Genomic DNA, 19,239 nt, shown 5'->3' with positions numbered 1-19,239 from the left:
CGCTTCGCCTTTCCCCTCCCGTGTGTAGGGGCCACACTGACAGCAAGGGAACACACCCACCTAGTGGCTCAGCCAGGATGCTGCGTTGGGCAGGGCCTCCCCCGTGTCCCACAGCACACTCCACCAGACACCTTTACACCCTCCATGGTGGGCTGGAGGTAGGGGAGGGATGGGGAGCCCACTGCTTGCTGTGGAGGAAGAACCGGAGCCTCCGAATTACGGGCTGAATAATTGAAAAGAGGGCTTTGAGAGGTTTTATGCTCTTTGGGCAGTAAAAGCCCAGCCCAGAGACTGCAGAGAGCCCGACTGCCTCCCCTGCAGCTGTGCCTTGGGTCTTCCTGTCCGTTGGAATCAAAGATCAGGCCATAAAGGTTCGATGCTCACCAGCCTACGGTGGGCCAACAACTGGATGCAGGGACTTTCCCAAGCTGAGTCTGGCCCCCCACTGTCCCCCACTCCTCCCATTTGTCAGAGGTGGCTGCCAGGAGGCAGGGGAGAGACGTGGATTTATGGCTGCTGACTTGAAAGACAAAGTTGCCTTTTGTGTTAGAATGGGGGCCGGGGGAGTGGTGAGCTGGTGGTGGTGTGGGAGGGTGGGAGGGAGGGTCTGGGGTTCAGGGGCCTAAGGCAGGGGGTAAGGGGCTTGAGGAGGGGGACAAAAGGATCCAGAGGCTTCTCAGAGCAGGGTCACCAGGCAAAGGCCCAGATGAATCAATCACCCCCAGCAAAGCTGAGCAGGGCCTCTGAGCCATTGCAGTCTTCTGGGGCTGTTTGTAAGCCCCAGACACCATCCACCCATACCCATCCACCCAAACCCCACACAGAGCCTCCTCCCGGCAAAACACCATACTCCCTGGATTCAAAACCTTAATTCAACTCTGACTTCCCTTTGGAGGCCCAGGGAAGTAAATTCAGGTCTTCTGAGTTCATACTTTGCTCCATCCCAAATGTCAACAGCCAATCAATGTGGGTGCTCTTCCCTAACAGAGCCAAAGTCATGTGCGAGGCGGGGACCCAGATATTGGGGAGACTGGGACAGAGGGTTAGGAAGGGTGAGCCTGGGCCAGAGAAGCCTGATGATAAAACCAATACCCCATGGGGACTGTGGCAAGCTGCCAGCCTCCCCAGGACTCGGGACTCTCTGCCATCACTTCCCTCCTTCCCATTCACATGTAGAGATAGGACATTTACAAGTGCTTTGTGGAGTTTAAAGGGCACGTGAGGTGGGACTTGGCTGGCCTCCTCACCCCTCCAGGGTTGCTCTGCCTGGTGGGTCTGGGTGGAGCCTGAAGTAGCTGCAGGGTGCCAGAGTTCAGCAGGTGCTTTAACTGCACCTCAGAGAGCCACATCCATCCACCGGAATGAGCTTGGCCAATAAAGGCATGAGTTTATGGGCTTCATAAACATTTTACTAGAGAAGTCAAGGCCTCAATTACCCAATGGCTTCTTCCAACTGACAGCTCGCCTATTAGAGCCTTTGTGAAGCCCCCAGGCAGAAGTGAAATAGAAGCCAAGTTTGGTTTATACCCCACTGCCCCCTTCCCCCTGCAGTGACCCTCTCACCATTCAAGCCTTGCAAATTCTATCTTTACTCACTTTTTCAGAGCCTCTACTGCTAACTCTCTGAGCCTTTGCCTGTCCGTGAGAATATGGCTACTCTCTTGGAGGAGATGGCTCCAACCCCCAATCCCACCGTGCTCTACGATAACCTCAGCGCCTGTTTGGTTTTTTTTTCCTTCATTTTCTTGGCTGTGCTGTGCCGCATATGGAATCCTAGTTCCCTAGCCAGGGATTGAACCCAAGCCCCTTGCATTGTAAGCACAGAGTCTTAAACACTGCTTCACCAAGGAAGTCCCATAACCTCTCAGCATCTTTTAACTCAATTCCTCTATTTCCCCTCAACAATAGGTAGCAAGCTTTTGCTATTTTCTGAGGACTGTGCCAAGTATTTTACAAACAGGTCTCATTGATTCCCCCAGTGCAGCGGCTCTAACGACATGAACTATTATCAACCTTATTTTTATTAATATAAGTGAGAAAATAGAGGTTCTGAGAGACTAAGTAACTCACTCAGTGTCACAGAGCTGAGAGTGGTGGTGTTGAGTTTTGTTCCCAGTTCTGTCCCATTCCAGAGCCTGTACCATTAACCTCTTCACTGGACCGTTCCCTCAAAATGCTCTTAGCAAGTATTCCCCCACCAGGAGCAGAAATCTTGCTGTGTGAGGCCTTCCTGCCATGCAGAGATGCAATCAAACGTGGGCCTTGTCAGCAGTCTCTGAATCCATGTGGCCGGGAGAGGGGGGATCTGGCAGGGGAAAAGCTGGGCTAATGATGACGATACAGAAGAAGGCAGGGGCTCTCCGGTGGGGTAGCAGGAGAGAGGAGACGATGCAGAAGGCAGCTGTGGGTCTGAGGCTTTGCCTTGGGTGTGGGCCAGTACTGTCCAATAGGATTTTCTGTGACGATGGAAGTATTTTATTGGTGTTGTCCCATAAGGTAGCCTGTAGCCACTTGTGGCTGCTGAACACTTGAAAGGCAGTTAGTGAGTCAGAGGAACTGAATTTGTAATTTAATTTTAAGTGACCACATGTGACTAGTGGCTGCCATATTGGATAGCACAGGGATGGTCACTACAGCTGATAGCTGAAATCTGCTCCAAGTCCCCGGTGGTGTAAGGCTCTGTGGGTTCAGAGCGTTGCCCATGGTCTTCAGGCTCAAGACACCTGAGCGTCACTCATCATCACAAGTGACTGAAGGAGTTAAGGGTATTTCCTCTCAGTGGGCTTCGCCAGTGGCTCAGAAGGTAAAGAATCTGCCTGCAATGTGGGAGACCCGGGTTCAATCCCTACGCTGGGAAGATCCCCTGGAGAAGTGAACCAAAACCCACTCCAGTATTCTTGCCTGGAGAATCCATGGACAAAGGAGCCTGGCGGGCTACAGTCCATGGGGTCACAAAGAGTCGAACATCACTGAACAACTTTCACTCCTCTCAGAAGATGTTTCTCAGGAAACACCCTGGACCTCAAGTATTTGAAGGTCTGTTACATGAAGAATAGAATTGTCTTCTAGAGTAGCAATGTCCAGTGGAAATATAACAGAAACCACATAGATAATTTTAAATTTTCTAATAGTCACATATATTTTTTTAAAAAGTAAAAAAAAAACCAGAAGTTAATTTTAATAATAAACTTTATTTTACTTAATATATACAAAGTATTATTCCAACACAAAATCATTACTTTTAAATTTTTAATAACTTTTTTATATTTTTCGACTGTCTTTAAAAATCCAAACTATTATCGTTTCAACTTCATCAGTATTTAAAATTCTTAGCTATTATTATCAATTAAAATTATTTTTCCAACTTTTTAATTGTGGTAAAATACACGTAACGTAAAATTTGCTGTCTTGACCATTTAAAAAAAATATTTATTTATTTAGCTGTGCTGGGTCTTAGTCATGTGGGATCTAGTTCCCTGACCAGAGATTGAACCCAGGCCCCCTGCATTGGGAGCCAGGAGTCTGAGCCACTGAACCACCAGGGAAGTCCCTATCTTAACCATTTTTAAGTGTGCAGTTCAGTGGCATTGCTGCTGCTGCTGCTAAGTCGCTTCAGTTGTGTCGACTCTGTGCGACCCCATAGACTGCAGCCCACCAGGCTCCTCTGTCCCTGGGATTCTCCAAGTACCTTCATTTTTTATGCAAACCACCACCACCATCCATCTCTAGAATTCTTTTGCCCTCCCCAATGTGAATCTCTGTTCCCCTTAAACAGTAATTCCTTCAACCTCTCTCCCCATCAGCCTGTGGCAACTTCCATTCTACTTTCTGTCTCTATGAATTGACTACTCTAGGTACCTCATACAAGTGGAATCATGTAGTACTTGTCTTTTGGTGACTGGCTTATTTCACTTAGCATACGACAGAGGATGAGACGGCTGGATGGCATCACTGACTCGATGGACGTAAGTCTGAGTGAACTCCGGGAGTTGGTGATGGACAGGGAGGCCTGGCGTGCTGCGATTCATGGGGTCGCAAAGAGTCGGACACGACTGAGCGACTGAAATGAACTGAACTGAACTGAATGTCCTCAGAGTTCATCTACGTTGTGGCATGGGTCAGAAGGCTGAGTAATATTCCACTGTGGGCTTCCCTGGTGGCTCAGTGGTAAAGAATCTGCCTGCCTGCCAGTGCAGGAGACGCAGGTTCTATCCCTGCGTTGGGACGATTCCGTGGAGGAGGAAATGGCAACCCACTGCAGTGTTCTTGCCTGGGAAATCCCATGGACAGAGGATTCTGGCGGGCTACAGTCCACGGGGTTGCACAAGAGTCAGGCACGACTTCGTGACTAAAAAACAACAGCAGCGATATCCCATTGTGTAAACATATTTCGTTTATCCATTCATCTGTTGATGATCACCTGGACTTCCCTCACATTTTAGCTATTGTAAATAAGGCTGCTTTGAACGTGGATGTACAGCTACTTCTTTGAGACCTGTAATTCTTGGGGGTAGATACCCAGAGGTGGAATTGCTGGGTCATATGGTGGTTCTGCTTTTAAGTTTCTATTTATTTGTTTATTTTTGGCAGTGCTGAGTCTTTGTTGCACACTTGGGCTTTCTCTAGTCGTGGTGGGCGGGCTTCTCATCGTGGTGGCTTCTCTTGTGGAGCATGGGCTCTAGTCAGGGGGGGTTCAGTATTTCCTGCAGACAGGCCCAGGAGTTGTGGCCCACGGGCTTAGTTGTCCCGTGGCATGTGGGATCTTCCCAGACCAGGGATCAAACCCGTGGTCCCTGCATTGGCAGACAGATTCTTAACCATTGGACCACCAGGGAAGTCCTCTCTTTTTAAGTGTTTGAGGAACGCCCTCACTGTTTTTGCTAGCAGCTGCACCAGTTAACGCTCCTACCAACAGTCCACAACAATTCCATTTTTTTCCCAGGCTTGCCAACACTTGTTATTTTCTGTTATTTCTTGCTGTTGCTTTGATCGTAGCCATCCCAATGGGTGTGAGGTGGCATCTCATTAAGGTTTTGATTTGCATTTCTCTAATGCTTAGTGTCTTTTGGTTTGTACTAAATCTTTGAATTCCAGTGTGTATTTTAAAGGTACCGCCCAACTAAATTTGGACTGGTCACATTTCAAGTGCTTAATAGCTGTCTCCTCTATTGGAAAATGAAATTCTCAGGGGGAAAGTTGGGGCATTCATTGGGTGGAAGCATATGGGGTTCAGGCATGTCTCTAGCACAAGGAAAAGTGTTCACATCTGAGCTGCTTGAGGGGCAGCAGGGCATTCAGGACATCCCTGGTCCTTGGCAGGGAAGGATCCAAAGAGAGGGACTGGCCTTGATGGCCTTCGGAAGAGTTTGCAGATCGTGGTTGTTCTTCTTGAAGGGCAGTATGGATGGGGGCAGTTGGTGCCTCAGACCCCCAGGGCCTCCAGCTTCCACAAAGGCTGTGTTTTGAACGCTCCATCCTGGCAAGCCCACTGATCTTTTTGTCATCATACACCAGACAGGAGTCTGGCTGTAGGCAAGGGCTAGAGGCTGGGCCAGGGGGATGTGGCCGGCTTCCTTCCCAGAACTCTGGCCCGACCCTTCCTGCCCCGCAGCGTCCCCCTGGAGCCTGTCTAATCAGATCCAGGCCTGACCTTGCCAGAGGTCCTGGACCAGGAGGAAAGCCCCCTCCCCTCCCTGAGCCACTCTAGATCTGGCTCTCAGGAGAACTCCCCTCCCCTTGGGTGATTTATAGGGGCATCCAGGAGCCATATCCTGCCTGTTTCTGCTGCCTTCCAGGCTGGTGGGTTGCTGGGCTCTCCCTCTGAACCCTCTTTCTTCATGGCGTGTGTATACCCGTAGCGGAAACAGGGAGTGGCTGGGAGACTCCTCTGCAGACTGTTGGGGGACAAAGTTACTTCCTTCTTCGCTTCTCCACAGTGACCGCCCCCGCCCGCCCCGCAAGCAGACCTCTGTCCACCCTGTCACTCTCTCTGGTCCTCACCCCAGAGGGGCGTCCCAACACGACCCCCTCCCATAACCCAACTTGAAGCAAGGAACCCACAATGGCCCCTACCTGACCAACAGGTGTCAGCAGGAGAATAAAGCATCGGCAGCCACAAGCCACAGCTCACCTTCGCATCCGCCAGCCACGGACACGCTGCCACCCACACTGGCCTCTGGGCAGTGTTTCCAGCCCCCACAGTGACCCGTGTCTGCCGTTATCTACCACAGTGGCCTCCAGGATGGCTTGCTCAGGGATCAGGGTTTTTGGAGGTCCAGTCCTCAGCCCGTCAGCCCCATGGCTGCCCAGGGACCCTTTCCCAGAGTGAGACACGATCAAGGACTGCTTCCCCTAGCTCCGAGGCCAGCTTGTACAATCCAGTGCAGAACAGACTTGTCAACCCAACACGTCCTACTCTGAGAGATCGGAGATTTAAGTGGACCCTAGAAACTTTCTCCCCTGACTTCAGGAGTGAACTTGGAGTGAGTGGACAATTCCCAGAGACCCCAGCTCAGCTGAGAATAGACAAAAGAAAGTGAACGTGTTAGTTGCTCAGTCGGGTCTGACTCTTGCAACCGCATGGACTGTAGCCTGCCAGGCTCCTCTGTCCGTGGGATTTCCCAGGCAAGAATACTGAAGTGGGTTGCCATTCCCTTCTCCAGGGAATATTCCCAACCCAGGGATCAAACCCAGGTCTCCTGCATTGCAGGCAGATTCTTTACTGTCTGAGCCACTAGGAAGCAAAGGCTTGTTTATGAAGGTGGCAGGAATCAGAGATGGTAGGCCCTGAGGAGCTCCTGTTCACCCCTTCATCTGTGGAGGGGAGGCCGGGCGCTTTTGTTACACTGAAGCAGTGGAAACAGGGTTCCCAGAGATGGGCCATTATGTATACTTTCAGCATCATCACTTTAGAGATGAACTTGTAGCCAAAGCAGTAGAATAAAAGGTTAAAGTAAAAGAAAGGGATCCAGCATGGAGTCGGATTTGCTCTTCCTTATTACCCTCCGACACTGCCTGCCCAGGGCCTCACTGTAGTCCCCCAGGACACTGCAGGGATTCACGGGGCTGACCCAAGGGTTGAATAGGAGTGGGAGGAAAGGAGGGGAAGAAGGAGCCTCTGATAAAGGGGGCCAGCCCTCCTATTGCACCACCTGGAGCACACCGTGCAGCCAACTGGGCTTGAGGGGTGGGGTTTAGGAACCGTCTCGGGGGCTCACCACAACTTGCAGCACGGTGGTAACTCCCAACCAGTGAGAAAAGGCTAGTCCCACCTGCAGTCCACTCTGGGGTCACCTGGCCTTGGAGAGTGAACAATTTGCTGGAGCACTAAGGGACACCCCAGCACAGGGCTTAGGGCGTGGAACTTCTGATTTGGGGCTGGTAGAGCCACCAACTGGGCCTGGGCCTCAGTTTCCCCTTCCTAAAGTAAATGGGTTGGCTCGCGATGAGTGGTTTTCATGCACTTTTCAAAACAAAGCTACCCTTCAAAGGAGATGTTTGGCAGAATGGCAGTTGGGTGAAGCTGATAGAGAGGTTCATCAAGGTGCTGCTCTGAGGGAGCAGAGCAGCCCTCCTGGGTGGGGAGGGGCCCTGGCTGCCTCCCAGGGGCCCTGGGGACCTTTCAGACTCTTGTACAGTGAAAAGATGAGCAGACCGACTCCTTAACGACTCCTTAACTACCGCCTTTTCCTGCTCCAGCATTCCTATCCAGCAGGGCATTCAAGCCAGGCTTTGTCATTGTTTAGTTTTAGGGGGAGGAAGAAGCTTAGAAGCCAAACTTTGTCCATCCTCAGTGCCCTGAGGAGAAGCAGTCCCTTCCCTGGTATCTCTCCCCAGGCCAGCTCCTAGCTCTCTGTACCTCCAGGGAGCCCAGAATGGGGGCTGGAAACACAAAAGGATTCGGTTCCTTAATGAGGAGGCATCTGTACTCAGCAGAGCCATTAGTCCCCGCCCCAATCCCCTGGGGGACTGCAGGCTCCTCTCCAGCTGGAGTGAGGGGGTGGGTGGGGGAGAAGGGGGGGGTGACAGGCAGCTCCTCAGCTCCTGAGTGGGTCGGGCTGGGTTGTGGGGGCACAGACAGCTGACCCAGGAGTCTGGGTGCCCTCTCCACTCCCTAGGCCTGCCTCCAGCCCTGCCCTCCTGGAGGCTGAGGCCTGGAAGCAGTAGAGGGGTCCCACTGGTATGTCTGCCCCCTCCCCTGAACCTCTGGGCTGACCTGCAGGCTATTGGCCAAACACAGCCTTTGGCCTGAGACGGGGTAGGCTGACCTCACGATGCTCCCTGGGGATCATTTCACCAAGCCTGATGGGGACACCAGCTGGGCACTTGCCCCCACCCACCTCCCCTAGGGCCCAAGGTGCCCTTTGTAAGAACTATATCTACCTGGGGACATGTGTGATGGATTACCTACACAGAAGCCACAGAAGCGGAACCATACACCAGCCACAGGAGCTGAGGGATACAAACCCCCATTCACATCCAGCCTCAGACCCACACACCACACCACACATACACACACACAGCCCCGTCCTCCCGCACACACAGCCCTGCACACATGTGCAAGGAGGTGCTCACACCCATCAGCCACACTCCCAGGAGGCCCTGAAAGAGGAGGAGGCAAGGCTGGGGATTTTTATGCATGTTTATATTTAATGAACCACATGCAAATGAGACGGAGAACGTGCCACAAAAGAGTCAGCCCCCAGAGACTCTGGCAAGAAGGGCACAAAGGCTTGGCCTTTCTGAGCTGCCCTGGAGTCCTGCACAGGCTGGAGGATTGAGGGGGTCTGACATGGGGTGTGCCCGCCTGCAACCAGGGAGCTGGGAGCCGGAGCTGGGACAAGCTCCAGGGTCCCTGCTGCTGTGGGGGAGGGCTCCTTCTGGGAGGGGACAACTGTCCCCATTGATGGAGTGTTGGAGGGGAGGGGCTGCCTGCCTGGACAGATGGTGAGCCGCCTTCCCGCACTTGAAGCAAAGTGGATTTTAATGAAATCACAGCCCTGGTGCTGAAACTGGGAAGCCGCGTGGGAGGGGCCCCTTCCCCGGGGCTTTACAGGTTGGGGAGTGGGGATGGCTGGGAATGAGGGTGGGCAGGGACACTTAACCAGCTGAAAATGGAGTGAGGGGAGGGGGTGGCCTACGGCCCCTCTCATGATCAACCCCTCTCATGATCAGCGCTGGAGCAGTTAGTTCAGATCCCCGAAAGGTGGGGAGGCAGTCCCTGAATATTTATGACACATTGAAATGTAGATTGGTGGGTCTGACAGTCTTCTGAGAGGCTTGTCACCTTCGATGGATATACCACCCTCTTGGGGTACATTGAGAAGCTGCAGAAGAACCGGGGATAAAGGGATGAGGATGAAGGGCAAAGAAAGCCACTGGGCTCTGGTCTCCAGGGTCTAAGGACTGCTGGGTGACGCTGGCCTAGTCACTTCCCCTCTCTGGGCCTGTTTCCTATTCTGTAAAATGTGCAGCATACTATTTAGCACCTGCATACTTTAGCCAGGGGAGGGGGGCTTCCCTGGGGGCTCAGTGGTAAAGAACCCATCTGCCAATGCAGGAGACTTGGGTTCAATCCCTGGGTCGGGAATATCTCCTGGAGAAGGAAATGGCAACCCACTCCAATATTCTTGCCTGGGAAATCTGTAGCCCTCCAGGCTCCTCTGTCCATGTGGGTCACAAAAAGCTGGACATGACTTGCGACTGAACAACCACCACCACCTAAGGGGGAGTTTATAAAAAATAAATCCAAAAGCAGCTGTAAAAGTGGGGAGCAGGCCCTGGGAGCAAGGCTTTCCGTGACTGGCCTCTGTGTGCCCACAGCCCACTGTTTCAGTGTTAGAGGTTTATCATTCAAGAATTCGTCCATACCTTTCTCAGTGTCCAGCCAGGCCTATACTGTGCCTTTGGGGGAGATATTCCCACAGGTAGGAGGCAGGGTAAGCGCTGCCGTGCGATCTGAGGCCCCCACACCCTCTCCCATCCCCTCTGCTCCTCGGCAGCGTGCCTCCCCCGTGCACACCTCCTTTTCTTTCTCCAGCCATGTCAGACTTCCACGTGCATCCCCAGGCCACCGTGGGCGAGGAGGGCGGTGTAGCCCGCTTCCAGTGCCAAATCCACGGGCTCCCCAAACCCCTCATCACCTGGGAGAAGAACAGGGTCCCCATTGACACGGACAATGAGAGGTGAGCCCTGGGTGGGCGTGACCGGGAGGCTCATGGTATGACCAGGAGGCAGGCCCAGTCCAGTGTCTGGGCCTTGAAGAAGGCCTGCCTGCAGCCTCTGGGGTGGTATTCCTGCAACTTTGTTGAGACTGAGTATCTGGGTGGCTTGTGAACCCAGATGTAATACTTGAGTCAGTGAGAAGATGGGTGTGTGGCCGTTTGTTGCTGAGGCTGGAATTGCAGGTGTGTCCACCAGTGAGAGTCCCAGAGTGTGTCTGCGATGACGAAAGTGAGACTGGGACCGTGGCTGGGTGGTGGGCTGTGTCCGTGATGCTGAGTGTCCTTGGGCCAGGGGTGCTGTGCTGGTGGTTGACCGTGCCCCCCACCACAGGTACACGCTGCTGCCCAAGGGAGTCCTGCAGATCACAGGCCTTCGGGCTGAGGACAGCGGCGTCTTCCACTGTGTGGCCTCGAACATCGCCAGCGTCCGGGTCAGCCGCGGGGCCAGGCTCACCGTGACAGGTGCGGGCCTCTGCCCATCGCATCCTTCCCCACCACCACGTCACCCTCCCTTCAGTGGAGTTCCAGGGCCTGGACTGTCGAGTGTGTACCGAGCACCTTCTGAGCACCTAGCTCTGTGCTCGGGAGGAGCCGAGGAGGGCGCAGGGACCCCGAGGAGGGTGCAGGGACCTCGAGGTCCCTCGCTAGCTCAGATCTCTTGGAGGAAGCCCACCCTCTGCTTCTAGGTGGTTAGGTGGGGGTGGCTGTCCCACCGCGAGAGGCCCTGACTGGAGAGATGAGTGTGATAACGTCCAGGGACCGCCAGCGTCTCCTCTCTCCACCCACCGGACCTGGTTTGGGGCTGCAACTTGTCTCCCACCCCCCATGGCCTGAGCTGTGTATATGGGTACGGGGGGGTGGGGGGGGAGTGTGGTGAGGAGGTGGGAAGGGTCCCAGCTACAGTGAGCAATGTGGCATCTTCCTCCCAGGCTCCGGCTCTGGGGCCTACAAGGAACCTACGATCCTCGTGGGGCCTGAGAACCTCACCCTGACTGTGCACCAGACCGCCGTGCTCGAGTGTGTCGCCACGGGCAACCCGCGCCCCATTGTGTCCTGGAGCCGCCTGGGTGAGCCCCATCCTGCAGCCCCCGCCTCCCCCAACCCTGGGAGGGCCAGTCTCTTCTCCCAGCGCTGGGGGAACTTGGAATCCTGTTTATTCTCCGTGGGGGTCCGTTTTCTCGAGTCCTAGGGAGGGGGTGGTTTCCCTCTCCTTGGCAGGACCAGGGAGGTCCGCCTGCCCACTGCATTCTCCCTCCCCCCCGTGTAGATGGCTTAGCTCCCCGGGTTACCTCATCCAGTCCTCCTCCAGTCCTGTGCCAGCTCACCTCCTCCATGCTCCACTCACCCTTGGCCTCACCACTGGGGCCTCCAGAACCTCTCTGCAGCTCTCAGCACCCCTAGTCACTTCCCCCTCCGGCTCATCTCTGTCCTCTACACCCTGGCCATCTTACCCAGCGATGCAATCCCAAACCCCTCCAAATCTCAGCCGGTAGTCACACCCTCTCTCCGAGTGCCCAAGTCTCTAGCCTGGTCCCTTAAATCCCCAGCCTAAATCCCCAGGCAGCTGAAGGAGAGAAATGAAAGGGTGCAGATGGGCCCACATTGTCTGAGTGGAGAGGTCACTGGGGGAAGGAAAGTCTGGAGGGGACGGGGTGGGGTCGCATTCACAAGGAGACTGCAGTACATTGTAGCAGCTGAGTGATGGGGAAGGAGGGGGCAGCAGGCAGGATAATGGAGTAGATTTCACCACTTCAGAGGTTGAATGGGGAGCTGTCTCCTCGCATTCTGACTGTGCTAATCTGATCCTGGGTGGGGGGAGGGCCCAGGGCCTGGGAGAGGCCGAAAAGAGTGGCCTCACCATTAGGAGGAGCCCATAGGCCTGGTAAAGACCATCTGGGAGAGCATTTCCCAAAGCGTGATCTGCAAGGGGAAGGGATGGCTTGGTGGTCTAGCAAGTTTGGGAAACCGAGTTAACCAGATGCCTTGGCTGCGGGACTTGTCAGAGCCTTGATATTAATGGGCACTGGGATAGTCAAGGAGCAGAATGGATATTTGATCAAGGAACTTTGCTCAGGAGAGACAAATCAGGCTGGGGAACATCCACGTAAGACCTTACTTTCCTGTTTGAGAAACGAGGCGGAGGGGACTTGAAGGTCACCAGAGAGGCAGGATTAGGACCCAGTTCCCTCCTGCCGGGGCAAGAGTTTCCTGTGCTGCCCCTGCCCCTCCAGCATGCCGTGATGCTTGGAGAGAAGAGCCAGAGGCAAAGACAGGGGCTCCCTGGAGGACTGATGGTGCTCAAGCTGGGACGTTCCTGGACACCTCCCTCCCTGACCCTCCCTTCCTCTTTAGATGGCCGCCCCATTGGGGTGGAGGGCATCCAGGTGCTGGGCACGGGGAACCTCATCATCTCAGACGTAACTGTACAGCACTCAGGCGTCTACGTCTGTGCAGCCAACAGACCCGGCACCCGGGTGAGGAGAACAGCCCAGGGCCGGCTGGTGGTGCAAGGTACGGGCTCCCCCACCCAACGCCGCCCCACACTGCCCCTTCACCTGCCCCATCCTGCCCAAGCCCAGGGCCTGATGCTTGCCCATGTGCCTGTCCTCACCCTAACCTTGCCCCTGCCCTCTCCAGGCCCCTCCCCTCTCCAGGCCCCTCCCCCCAGGAATGTATGTGTTGGGAAGGGAAGGGCATCTTTGGTCATTGGTCCTTCCAGGTGCCATCACCCCCCATTCATTTCCACCTTGTAATCTCAGCGGGTCTCCCTGACTTGTGCCATCCCCCTCCCTGGGTCCCTCCCGTCACATGCTGTTCTCATTCACACATGTGGCACTTCCACGCTCACACCTGCACGCACGCTCTCAGCATGTTTGTCATTTCACACTCTCACACCCCAGCTCCCTCCACACACGCAAAGACAGACACACACATTCTCCCCTCCGGAAGCGTGTGGGCCCTCTGCAGTTGACCAGGTCATTCTGTCCATCCTCCTGTCCTGGACCTCAGCTGTCTCTGTGAACTGGGCTCGGCGATCCATTCTCGGGGTGGGGGTCGGGGGCGGGTTCTGTGGTTGTTCCCTCCTGGAGAGCTGGGGAAGAGATGGGAGAGAGCGGAATTAGGAACTTAAATGCCTGTTTGTTTAGCATTCCATGTGCCGTTAATCTGTCCAAATGAAAGTGATGGAGCATTTCATTTCTCGGGTGTTAATGGAAGCTCAAGGCTTGGGATTGGAGGAGAGTGGAACAGAATGTAGGGGTGAGGGGAGCCGGTACTGAGGGCTCATCCATCTCCCCGTCATTACCGCCTTCAAGGTGCAGCCAAACCTATTAGCACATTTATTTGTTTAACAATTTCCTGAACAGGGAGCTCAGCTTGATTGCTTTCGGATACAAATGTCAGTCTTTTAAATAGTCATTGAAATGGAGTCCTCTCTTGGGTCTGCCTCTCCTGAGGCGGAGGGAGGTGAGGGCTGCCATATCCTGGAGGCTGGACCAGGCTGGAGGGTGGGCCCCACCGGGGGGGGGGGGGGGGGGGGGGGGGTACTCTCCCCATCCACCGGCTCTCCTGCAGGTCTCTGGCCCCGCCCTCTCCCCTCCTCATCCCTTCACTTAGAGGTGTCCCCTGCGTCTCCCCCTGACCCCTCACGTTTCTCTGTGCCCCTACCCTGACCCTAGCCCCGGCAGAGTTTGTCCAGCACCCCCAGTCCATCTCCAGGCCGGTTGGGACCACAGCCATGTTCACCTGCCAAGCTCAGGGCGAGCCACCTCCTCACGTGACATGGTTGAAGAATGGACAGGTCCTGGGGCCCGGAGGCCACGTCAGGCTCAAGAATAACAACAGGCACGTGCGTGGCGTGTGTGCGGGGGTGAGGCCTGGGGAGGTATCGGGGAAGGGGGTTTCGGATGAGTGGTCCAGGCAGGCCGTGCACCTCCTGCTGGCCGAGAATACTAAACTGGGGGTCTGGAGACTTGGATTTGAGTCCCAGGTCTGCCCCTAACTAGCTGAGAGACCTCAGACAAGCCTGTTGTTGTGGGGAGATGTGGCCCACCTCCGAGGAGACTCTGAGAGGAGGAGGGGGTCTGAGACTCCCCCTCTCCCTGCAGCACCCTGACCATTTCTGGAATCGGCCCTGAAGATGAGGCCATTTACCAGTGCGTGGCCGAGAACAGCGCCGGCTCCTCTCAAGCCAGCGCCAGGCTGACCGTGCTGTGGGCCGAGGGGCTGCCCGGGCCCCCCCTCAACGTGCAGGCGGTCTCCGTATCGTCCACCGAGGTCCGCGTGTCCTGGACCGAGCCCCTGGTGAACACCAGGGAGATCATCGGCTATGTCCTGCACATCAGGAAGGCTGCCGGTGGGTGGGGCCCCGGAGGGCAAGGGGGCCTCTGCAGCGCCTTCCTCTTACTCCCACGCGTCCTGACCCTCCTGACCCTACACCTTCCCTTGCTCCTCTGGACTGCCCCCTGGCGGCCGCCCCCGTTTCCCCAGTGTGGGCAGGATTCTTTCCTGCCCCTTCACTGCCTACCCCGCCCTGGCCTCCCCAGACCCCCCGGAACTGGAGTACCAGGAAGCAGTTAGCAAGAGCACCTTCCAGCATCTGGTGAGCGACCTGGAGCCTTCCACTGCCTACAGCTTCTACATCAAAGCCTACACGCCCCGGGGAGCCAGCTCAGCCTCCGCCCCCACCCTGGCTAGCACTCTAGGCGAAGGTGAGGTCTGGGTGTGGAGCACAAAGCCCCAGGGTTTTAGGCAGAACCCACGTGCACCGTTGTTCAGGCTGTGCAGGGCACATAGGGCTTCGCCCTGGGGCTGAGACGGGGCTGGGTCAGCTTGGAAGAAGGGGTGCCCTTTTCTGTTGATAATTCATGCAAAGGCGCTGTTTGAGCAAGCAGAGGCCCTGGGTAGAGTCAGCAACTGGGCTCTCGGGGGCAGTGGGGTGTGGGGCGTAGGTGGCTGGTGGGAGGGAAGCATTTCAGTGACCACCACGTCCTCACATCTCAGCCCCCTTCTCCACCCACAGCCCCCGCCCCACCGCCGCTGTCAGTGCGGGTCCTGGGCAGCTCCACCCTGCAGCTGCTGTGGGAGCCTTGGCCCCGGCTGGCCCAGCACGAGGGCGGCTTCAAGCTGTTCTACCGCCCCGCGAGCAAGGCCTCCTTCACTGGCCCCATCCTGCTTCCTGGAGCTGTCTCCTCCTACAACCTCAGCCAGCTCGGTGAGGCAGAGGCGGCCCGGGGCTTGGGGCGCTGGGCAGGGGTGCGGTGCCTGGGGCCAGCAGGCGGTTCCCAGGGGTCTTCTCCAGTTCACCCTGGAGACACCATTGCCTGGTGGGGCCTGGGGCGGTCCCTCAGCAACCTGCCCTTGCCCCCAGACCCCACTGCAGTGTACGAGGTGAAGCTGCTTGCCTACAACCAGCATGGGGACGGCAATGCTACAGTCCGCTTCGTGTCTCTGAGGGGAGCAGCTGAGAGGACAGGTGAGGGGTGGGTGTGGGGTCTGGCCAAAGACTGGCCCTTAGGAAGGGAGGCCAGAAGCTGAGTGGGGGGCGGGGGGAGCAGGCATCCAGGGAAAGGAGGCTCAAACAGTACACGAAGAGCTGGAGAACATAGGCTTAGATCTGAGCTTGATGCTTGGCTATGTGACCTTGGGTAAGTTACTTAACCTCTCTGAGCCCTCATTTTCTCCTTCATAAAACAGAGATGGAATACCTTTATAGAAGTGTATGGAGGATGAAATGGTCCATCTCAAGTGTTATTCCTAGTATTTGGCACCAAGTTAGTATTCAGTCATTGGTAAAAAGAACCAAAAACGATGGGCTGGGACCCCGTAGACAAGGGCAAACGCCATGGGGACTAGGGGGGTAGGAGCAGATGTGGGAGAAGTAGCCCACAAAGGCTGGGTGTCTGGGAGCCACAGCCCCCAACCTGCCCCTGCTTCTACACCCCAGCCCTGAGCCCACCATGTGACTGTCGGAAGGAGGAGGCCACCAATCAGACGTCCACCACGGGCATCGTCATCGGCATCCACATTGGGGTCACCTGCATCATCTTCTGTGTCCTCTTCCTCTTATTTGGCCAAAGGGGCAGGTGGGTCCTGGGCCGGCACAGGGCAGGGGAGCCACACGGGAGGGGCAGTTTGGGGCCCACTGTCTCTATCCCTGTGTTCTTGCCGCTCCCACATCCCTCCTCCTAACTCTTGGCTCATCCCCTAGGGTCCTCTTGTGCAAGGATGTGGAAAACCAGCTCTCCCCTCCTCAGGGCCCCCGGAGCCAGAGGGACTCTGGCATCCTGGCACTGAATGGGGCAGGACGGGCAGAGCGGGCCCAGCTGGGCCGAGACAGGAAACGTGTGGACGTGAAGGAACTGGAGCAGCTATTCCCCCGAGTAGGGGCTATGCAGCCTCACCCTAGACCCACGGTGAGTGCTCCTGCCTGAGCCAGCCCCCTGCTTTAGGCTGTGCCCTCCTTACCTTGGCCATAGGCCTCGGTCACCAGCCTCTGCCAAGCTACAAGACACAGAGCATCTCTCTCTGTGCCCCCAAGTTAGGCAGGAAGGCCTGGAGACCTAACCCCTGAGTGGAATGGGCTCCGGCGCCTGACCCTCTGACTCGGGGCTCGTGGGCCTCTGGCCCCCCTTGCTGAGGCCTGTGTGACTTGCCCTGTCCCCAGCAGGACCCCGAGGCCCCTGCCCTGTGTGAGGAGACCCAGCTCTCCATGCTGCCGCTTCAGGGGTTCAGCCTCCTGGAGGAGATGCCGTCGGAGGCCCCGCCACCCCAGGACGTGAGCCCTGGCCTCCCGAGTGAAGGACTGGCTGCCCAGCCTGCTCCCTCGGGACCGTAGCTGGTGTCTGGCAGGCTCTGCAGGGAGCAACCCCCATTCTCAGGTCAAAGGCAAGATTTCTCCTGTCATGTGGGATTCACGTAGGGGCTTCCAAGGCGCTTCTGTCCTGACTGATCCTCTGATTCTCAAGACCTACAGTAGCCTCAGCAAGAACCCCTCCAAGGACCCAGAAGGGTTCCTACAGGAGCCCCCGCCTTGGGCCAAGGACCCCCTTCACCTCTGCTTGTACCCACATGACTTGAAACTGAACTAATGTTTTCCTTTAAAAAAGAACAAACTTAAGAAAAAAAAAAAAAGAGCGAGAGAGAAAGAGAAGAGAGAAGGTGAATTAGACTCCAAAACTGTGCGCCAGCTGAGGCTGGGCGCCCGACACTGTCAGCCTCCGCGACCTTGTTTTCTCAGGATGGAGTTTTGCTGTTTTGGCTCTCAGCACCTACCTCAGCCGGAATGAATGTCCTCGGGGGAGTGGGGCCGTGGCCTCAGCCCCTTGCCCCACAGAACCCCGAATGCACTCCTACCTCAAGCCCCTTTGGGGGCACCCCTTCTCCCTCCCCACATTATTGCCCAGAGTTAAGAAAAAAAAAAAAAGGAAAAAAAACACTTCCCCATTTCCAGGTGTGAAAGAAAATGTCTACCTCGAAGTTCACTGGCTCTCAGGCCTGTGTTGTGTCACTGGACCGTCCCTCCTGGCTCCTCACCAAGGGTGGGTCTCTTGGGGCCTGCAGAAATAAAGATGGAATTGGTCAAAGAAAATGTGAAAAAAAAAAAGAAAAGCCAAAAATAAGAGGAAAATTTGTTCCTGGGAGTGTAAATTGTTGCTCCAGACTAGCCGCTTCTCAGCACCCTACCGGTGCTCCATCTCGTCGGCCTGTCCACTCCCATTTTGACCCTCTCAGCCAACTCATCCTTGACTGGGACCCCAAGGACCCTCTCTGTACCTGGGCCTTGGGAGGGTGGGCCGTCACCCTGCAGCCTGCCTGCCCACAGAGCCGCTGGAGCAGACTGGCCCCAGGAATGTACTGTGTGTGCCGGTTGTGTGCATGTTGGCGGAGGTGGGGGGGGGGGGTCCCCAGCCCTCTGTCCCCTGGGACACTGCCAGCTTGACCCACTCCCCCGGGCAGTGGACCAACCACTGTCAGCAGCTACAGCCGGAAACTATTTTTATACGAGGTGTGTTTAAGGATTTATGTTCTTGTGATTTCTTGTTTCTCTTTTCTGTTGTGTTCTTCGAAAGACTTAGTTAAAGATGAAGAAAAAAGGCAAAGGAAACAAATACGTATTTTTGGTTACACGCAAACATTTTTTTAAATAGCAGAAAGAAAACATTTGTTTTAAAAAAGAAAAACAAACTGTATTCTTAAGTATGAGATTAGACCATAAAGTCCCTGACTCCCAACCCTCTAGGGACTCCCCACCCCAGACTTTAGTGGATTAGCTGAAGGAGGTACACTTGACGGGGTTTTCCTGAAAGACTGAAGTCTCATCCATGTGGATTGGGGAAGGGCGCTGTCCCTTCTCCCCGGTGCTGGGCCTGAGCCCAGGGTGCCTCAGACCTCCCAGGCAGTGCCCCGTGGTCCCTGCAGAGCTGTCTCCACACCCCCTTCCTCCTGGAATGCCCTCTCCCTAGGGAAGGGTGGGCATGCGGGAGGGTGGATGGGGCCACCTGGCCCATCTTGGGTTTGCCACACTCATTTTGACTGAATAAAAGTCCTGTTGCCAAAGTGAAGCTTGTGTGTTTGGGTACCTGTGGCAGGTCCTAGGGGAGGGGTGGAAGTGCTGGGTAACGGGACAATCCAGGCGGACTCTGACAGGGTCGGAGCCCAGCGTGGTAACAGCGGAACCCTGGGTGGTCCTACAGGAGCCTGCTGGGTCTTCTCCGTGGGTGGGGAGGCCAGGTAGGTTCTCGCAGCCTCCCTGGGCGGGGGTGGGAGGGGTGGAGTTTGATGTTCTCGTTATCACCATCTCCTCTCACAAATGATGGAACCGAGAAAGGATGAGAAATGAAGGAAACCTTTTATATCCCACACGGCCCATCTCGGCATGGTCGGCCGAGATCAGTTCGCATCCTGGCCAGGTAGCCTGGTTCCAGAGTTTGCCTTCTGACCGCGGCTCGTGCCTCCCTAGCTGGCAGGAAGGGATCCGAGACTAGTCCTTCCACCAGATGCTGACAGGCCACCGTAC

The 19,239-nt window shown here is 55.7% G+C and overlaps 1 protein-coding gene across 1 annotated transcript in view; it reads left to right on the top strand.

Moving 5' to 3' along the window:
* IGDCC3 (immunoglobulin superfamily DCC subclass member 3) overlaps nt 1-17,831 on the top strand; it is a 43,272-nt gene extending 25,441 nt beyond the window's left edge. Inside the window, exons 3-14 of the mRNA XM_069595409.1 lie at nt 10,040-10,184; nt 10,555-10,685; nt 11,153-11,290; nt 12,576-12,734; nt 13,901-14,066; nt 14,330-14,577; nt 14,768-14,932; nt 15,244-15,435; nt 15,592-15,696; nt 16,168-16,306; nt 16,432-16,636; nt 16,891-17,831. Coding sequence (XP_069451510.1) covers nt 10,040-10,184; nt 10,555-10,685; nt 11,153-11,290; nt 12,576-12,734; nt 13,901-14,066; nt 14,330-14,577; nt 14,768-14,932; nt 15,244-15,435; nt 15,592-15,696; nt 16,168-16,306; nt 16,432-16,636; nt 16,891-17,058 — 1,961 coding nt within the window. The 3' untranslated portion in view covers nt 17,059-17,831. The remainder of the gene's footprint in view (nt 1-10,039; nt 10,185-10,554; nt 10,686-11,152; nt 11,291-12,575; nt 12,735-13,900; nt 14,067-14,329; nt 14,578-14,767; nt 14,933-15,243; nt 15,436-15,591; nt 15,697-16,167; nt 16,307-16,431; nt 16,637-16,890) is intronic.
* The last annotated feature ends 1,408 nt before the right edge of the window (nt 17,832-19,239 follow it).

Source organism: Ovis canadensis, chromosome 7, assembly GCF_042477335.2.
Source record: "Ovis canadensis isolate MfBH-ARS-UI-01 breed Bighorn chromosome 7, ARS-UI_OviCan_v2, whole genome shotgun sequence".
NCBI classification, from domain to species: Eukaryota; Metazoa; Chordata; class Mammalia; order Artiodactyla; family Bovidae; genus Ovis; species Ovis canadensis.
Note: the sequence above shows the minus strand (reverse complement) of the source record. Positions and strands in the feature narration are given on the sequence as shown.